We start from the raw sequence: 6,000 nt of genomic DNA, 5'->3' as shown, positions 1-6,000 counted from the left end.
ACCCCCCCCACCTATCTGTACCTGCTGCAGCATCTCCTCTGTGGCATTCAGCTTCTCCCTGTGCTCTTCAAGACAAAACTCCAAATCTCGAATCTTCTCTCCCTGAGCCTCCACCTGGTCTGTCAACACACTTACCTGGATTTAAAGCAAAGGATCCCCATGAGTTGGAAAGGCTTTGGGACAAAGCATGCTTTATTCTCTACTGGAACAAAACCTCGTATCTCAACACTCACATGGTGGTTTAAAAAACCGAGAAATAGATGGGTATGTGGTAGCACACACCTCTGATCCCAGCACTCAGGAGGCAGAGGCAGGCAGATCTCGATGGGATAGAGGCCAGCCTGGTCTACACAGTGAGTTCCAGGCCAGCTGGGGCTGCAGAACAAAACACATTAACTGCCCCCCTCCCAATAACTAACAAGCTGGAAGTGGTCCTTCCCCTTGATATTTATGTGTTGCTTTGGGCGTGAATGTGCTGGGGCTTGAACCCAGGGCCCCGTGTCTGCTAGGGAGGCACTCTTCCATTGAGCTACACCCCCAGTCCCATATGTTACCTTATGATCTAACGATTCCTATTCAATTTAGGAGCAAGTTGGTGCTGATCAGAAATGTGTGATACTTTACATAGTAAAATCACTTACATTATAAGGGTGTATACAGTGATGGTTTTTAAGGAGGTGAGGAAGTAGTATTAGAGGTTAATATAGGAAAAGAGGCTAATACTGAAACACGTTATCAAGGATCACTCAATCTGATACAAGAAGGAGGGGGTGGTGATAAGGAATTCAAGTTCTACAAGATCATTCAAGACCATCATGATCACAAATGTGTCAAAGCTAAGGAGCAGGGGTGGGTAGGTACAGGTCAGTGAGAGAGCATGTTTAGCATGTAACAAGACATTAAGTTCAGTTCCTAGTACCAAAAAGAAAAAGGAGAGCTGGAGAGATGCTCAGTGGTTAAGAGCACTGGCTGCTCTTGCAGAGGACCTGGGTTCAGTTCCCAGCACCCACATGGCAGCTAACAACCATCTGTAACTCCACTTCCAGGGGCTCCAACGCCCTCTTCTGACCTCCATGGGCTTTGCACAACACGGATGCACTCACATACATGCAGGCAACACATTCATAAACATAAAATAAATTAAATAAAAGAAAAAAGAAAGGAGGGAGGGAGGGAGGACAGGGGAGAGGAAGGAAAGAGAAGAAGAAAGGAGAGGAAGCCGGGTGAGCGCCGCACACTCAGAGGTCCTGAGAAGTGAGGAGGGTCCCCTTCTCCCTCAGTGTTCAAAGCTCCTCTAGTCTCTTCTCCGTGATCACCGGCTGAGTAAATACACTGTGTTTCATTTAGTTCCAAATACAGAAATGAAAACATTTGTCCTGCATTTAAAAACATCACGAGGAAGGGAACAAACGGACCCCACAGCAGGCTCTGCTCATGCCAACGTTTTGTTTGGCCCATGGGGTCATTTTAAAAACCTGAAAGCTGAATATGTATTCAGAATGAGATATATGTATTACTGAGATTTTTATACTATAGATATTCATAAGCCCGAATTTCCATTATATTTTCAATTGTATTTAAAATCAGATCTGATGACAGATGATGTTAAGTCAGACCAGATGACACTAAGCCTGAGTTGAGACCAGAGGAGCAGAGGTGAGGAACTCCTCTGGGTTGGAGACACACACCCTTGGTCCCCTAGTCCGCCCAACCCCATGAGCACTGCTGGTCCAGACACTACTTCTTGTTTGTCTTGTGTTTGAGATGAGGGTCTCATACTATAGCCCAGGCTGGCCCAGCATCCCGAGAGCTGGGATTACAGGTGTGAGACACTACACCTGGCTCCCACTGTACAGCATCTATCAGTAACTGATTGGAGTACTGTAAGCAAATCCACCATTTCAATCTTTGGTAGTCTTTGTAAGAACGGTCTTCCTTTGGAATGTGTGAGGCTGCTACAAGAATCCCTGCGGAGGCCAAAATCATAGCTGCTCGTCTCTTCCTAAAATGGCATGGTACTTACATACACCCTACACACACCTCTTTCTTATACTGTGAATCATCTCTATGTGATGCCACACGAATAGTTATTACATTGTTTAGAGAATAATGCAGTTTAGTATGGGTAAATTGTTCCAGTTTTGATCCTAAGTTGTGAGAACCGCTGTACCCTGGGAACAGAGCGACCTGGAGCGCCACTTGCCTGAAGAACGAGGGATTCCTTGTCGTTCTCTAAGCGAGTGAGCCTTTCTTGGTACACATCTCCATTTCCAGGCAGGTGTCCGTTCATCTAAAAAAGGAGATAATTAATATAGGTGACGACCCCTGTCCGTTAGCACTGACACACTATGAATAAGTAAGACCATGTTTTCAGTTCCAAGAGGCCAAACTAAATGCAGCACAGCTGTCTTTCCCAGAGTGGAAAATACAAGAATTCATTGACTTCAAAATAAGTCAGACAGGCACACAGAGCACTTGAACACAACTGACACCACAACTGACACAACTGACCACCTACGCCACTTCCAAGCAGGCAGCAACCACGGGCCCCTGAAGAACAGCAGCTGCTGCGGACACAGCCCTGGACGTGCATGGTTATGAGAACACCCCCACCCTTTGCCTGAATGACCAGCATCATAACTCTAGGTGTGGATGGTGGTTTGTAACCTGTGATGGCCGTCCGTCCACTCCACCCACAGTTGCACACGGGACTGGAAAAGCCTGTTCATGGAGGAGACGAGCCGGTCGTTTATGCACAGCTGCTTTCTGCTACTCGGCCTCCAAAACACAAGACGGCTCCAGCTCCAGAAGCCTCCAGAGGGCTTTCCCTCTTCCCCCCTGAAGCCTAACCCTCAGTCCATGGCGACCTCCCCCGTAGCACTGGCTAGCTACTCATCAGCACTGTGCTGCCTTCTGTCCTGGCTCCATTAACTTTTTTAAAAATCAATTTATTTTTAATATCTTATTATTTTTATTTTATATATGAGTATACTGGCTGCACGTATCTAAGTGCACCCATGCGTATAATGCCCAGATGGTCAGAAGAGGTATCAGATTCCTTCGAACTGGAGTTACAGACAGTTGTTGGCCACCACGTGGGTGCTGCCAGGTCCTCTGCAAGAGCAGCCAGTGGTCTTAACCACTGAGCATCTCTCCAGCCCCTTCACTCACTTCTTACATGTCTGTCTGTTTGTATAACCCTTTGATGGACTCCTACCCCAAACCCAGGAATCAGCTTGTAACCTTGGAGCACCTGGCTCAGCGCTACGCACGCACCAACGTTTAAAGTCTTTCTCTGTCATCTCTTCCCTGCCTGCTTTTAAAAAAACCCCATTTTGGTCTGTTTACACATAGTGTCAATGTCCAGGAGGAGCCGCTCAGGTAGAAGTAGTTTTTCTTAGATTTTTTTATAGGTAAGAAATGAGACACTGGAAAAGTCTCACAAAGCGTAGGACATCTAGATAGCCACTCTGAAATACAGTACTAGTGTATCTCCCCTACCCCCTTCCTGTTTTCCTTCCCCAACGTCTGAGTCCGGGTGTCACTATGTAGCCCATTGCTGCTTAAAACTAACAGTCCTCCTGCCTCGGCCTCCTGGGATTACAGACCTGCACCACCAGCCCAGCTTGTGCTGCCTCCCTTACAATGTCATTTAAACGCTTCATAACCATACAATAATGACCTTGGAATTTCCTGAATCTTCCTTCAAACAACAATGGAGTTACAACTCCTTTAAGACCTCCCCCCCCCCAAAAAAAACCCATACTCACTTTACCCACCCCCCGGGGGGGTGTGTGTGCATATCTGATGTGACATCTATTGTTTAGAATTAACCTGTATTACCTTTTACCTTTTCACTCCCAAAATCAGTTCTGGGAACAATGAAAGCCAACAAAAGAAAATTGATAAGGGAGGGGGAGGAGGGAGAGAGGGGGAGGGACAGGAGGGGGAGAGGGAGAGAAGAAGAGAGAGGGAGAAAGAATGAAGGAGAGGGAGGAGGGAGTGGGGAAGAGAGGGAGGAGGGAGAGGGAGGAGGAAGAGAAGAGAGGGGGCCTCAGGACGCTCCTTTGAAGGTGTGGGCACACTGGATTACATCTGCCCAGAACCCACAGTAAACTGAGAAACTGACCGGCAGGTGTGCGTGCGTGTTGGGGCGGGTGGGATGCTACACCAGCTGCTGACTGCACAGCTCCACAGTGTCCATAGCACAGCTCCGTTCCTGCTGTTAACTCAAGTGCCCAGAACTGAATGGCAAGAGTCTGATGGCGTGTTCTGAATGACCTCCGTCCCAGGGACTACCATAAACCACTCATAACTCCTGAGGACAGGCTTGGAAAACTGCCAGGGCACCGAGTGCATGTTCCTAATCTCTGAAAGTGCCAAGGTGGGCCCTGGTCAGCTTTAAAGTCCTCGTTTTGAGTGTGAACATGAAGAGGCATCTGCTTTTAAAATCCCACACAGGCAATGTTTCATAAACATACATTTCGTTAGGTTAAAAAACGCTTTATGTTCAGCTAGTACAGGAGGCAAAGCTTTCTTTTTCTCTAAGAGACAGGGGTCTCCCTCTGTTGACCAGGCTAGTCCCAGGCTCAAGCAAACCTCTTGCCTCAGTCCTGAGTGTCTGGGACCATAGTCATGTGCCACGGAGTCAACACAAAGCGTATCAACCTTTTCCTTTGTGATCCTGGGGCTTGAATCTAGGCTCTCACATGTAAGCACTGACGTGCTCTTACTGCTGAGCTCCAGCCCCAGCTCCTTTATTCTGAGTGGAAGAAATTATAGGCAGATCACTAGCGTTTTCTCTCAAAACAAATATGATATAAAAATGAAATGTTTCAGACTGGTTCTTCAAAGTGAAATACTGAAAACTGACGTAAATAGAAGAGTGAACAGAAGACTGCACTGATATTTACAAGTGCTGTAGGACTCAAGATTTGATGATTTAATTTATTTAATGTGTATGAGTGCTTTGCCTGCATGTATGCAAGTGTACCAGTGTCATGGCCTGCACACGCCAGAAGAGGGCATGTCATAGCCCCCTGGAAATGGAATTACAGATGGCTATTAGTTGCCATGTGGGTACTGGGAATCAAATCCAGGTCTTCTGCAAGAGCAGCCAGTGCTTTTAACCACTGAGCATCTCTCCAGCCCCTTACTACAAACTTTTAAGTCCAAAGCATTAGAGACCACCCTAACTTACCATATCCAAATTCTCAGAAATACATTTAAAATAGCGTCAGACAACCCCTACAGCCAACTTTTAACCCAGCTGACTGTAGGTCAACACTGGGATCAATTTGGGGATCCCAACAGACCCAGAGGAGGATTGGGGTGGGACATCCGGCTCGGTAGTCACACTGACACTTTGATTTGCTTAAAAAACTTACCCTATTTGTCAAGTTTTCCTGGCAGGATTAGGAGACAAATATCTAAGTGTTTATCCTTCATAGAGAGTGATCTCATCTGGGAATATGAATTTCCTGAACACACATGGCAGGTGTCAGGTATCACCAAACCATTGTCAACCTAACCTTTCACCATCTAAGGGCAAAGCTTTTTTTTTTTGGTCTTTTTGAGACAGGGTTTCCCTGTAGCCCCAGCTGTCCTGGAACTCACTATGTAGACCAGGCTGGCCTCAAACTCACGGAGATCCGCCTGCCTCTGCCTCCCAAATGCTGGGATTAAAGGCATGCGCCACCACCCCCAGCAGGGCAAAGCTTTTTATTGCATTCATTTATTTATGTGTGTGTGTGTGTGTGGTGTGTGTGTGTGTGGTGTGTGTGGTCTTGGGTATGTGTGTGTGGTGTGTGTGTATGGTGTGTGTGGTGTGTGTGTGTGGTGTGTGTGTGGTCTTGGGTGTGTGTGGTGTGTGTGTGTGGTGTGTGTGTGTGGTGTGTGTGGTATGTGTGTGTGGGGGGTGTGTGTGTGTGTGTGGTATGTGTGTGTGTGGTGTGTGTGTGGTCTTGGGTGTGTGTGGGGTGTGTGTGTGTGGTATGTGTG

General features: G+C 47.1%; 1 protein-coding gene across 7 annotated transcripts in view; it reads right to left on the bottom strand.

Annotated features, from left to right (window-relative positions):
• Ppfibp1 (PPFIA binding protein 1) overlaps nucleotides 1-6,000 on the bottom strand; it is a 168,942-nt gene that overhangs the window by 47,669 nt on the left and 115,273 nt on the right. For all 7 annotated transcript variants that reach the window (XM_029570322.1, XM_029570323.1, XM_029570321.1 and 4 more), the window contains 2 exons: nucleotides 2,204-2,290; nucleotides 22-135 (listed from right to left, as the gene is read on the bottom strand). In XM_029570322.1, the coding sequence (XP_029426182.1) occupies nucleotides 22-135; nucleotides 2,204-2,290 (201 nt within the window). The remainder of the gene's footprint in view (nucleotides 1-21; nucleotides 136-2,203; nucleotides 2,291-6,000) is intronic.

The sequence above is a fragment of the Nannospalax galili genome, unplaced genomic scaffold, assembly GCF_000622305.1.
Source record: "Nannospalax galili isolate Female #2095 unplaced genomic scaffold, S.galili_v1.0 scaffold763, whole genome shotgun sequence".
Taxonomy (NCBI): domain Eukaryota; kingdom Metazoa; phylum Chordata; class Mammalia; order Rodentia; family Spalacidae; genus Nannospalax; species Nannospalax galili.
This window is presented reverse-complemented; position numbering and strand designations above follow the sequence as displayed.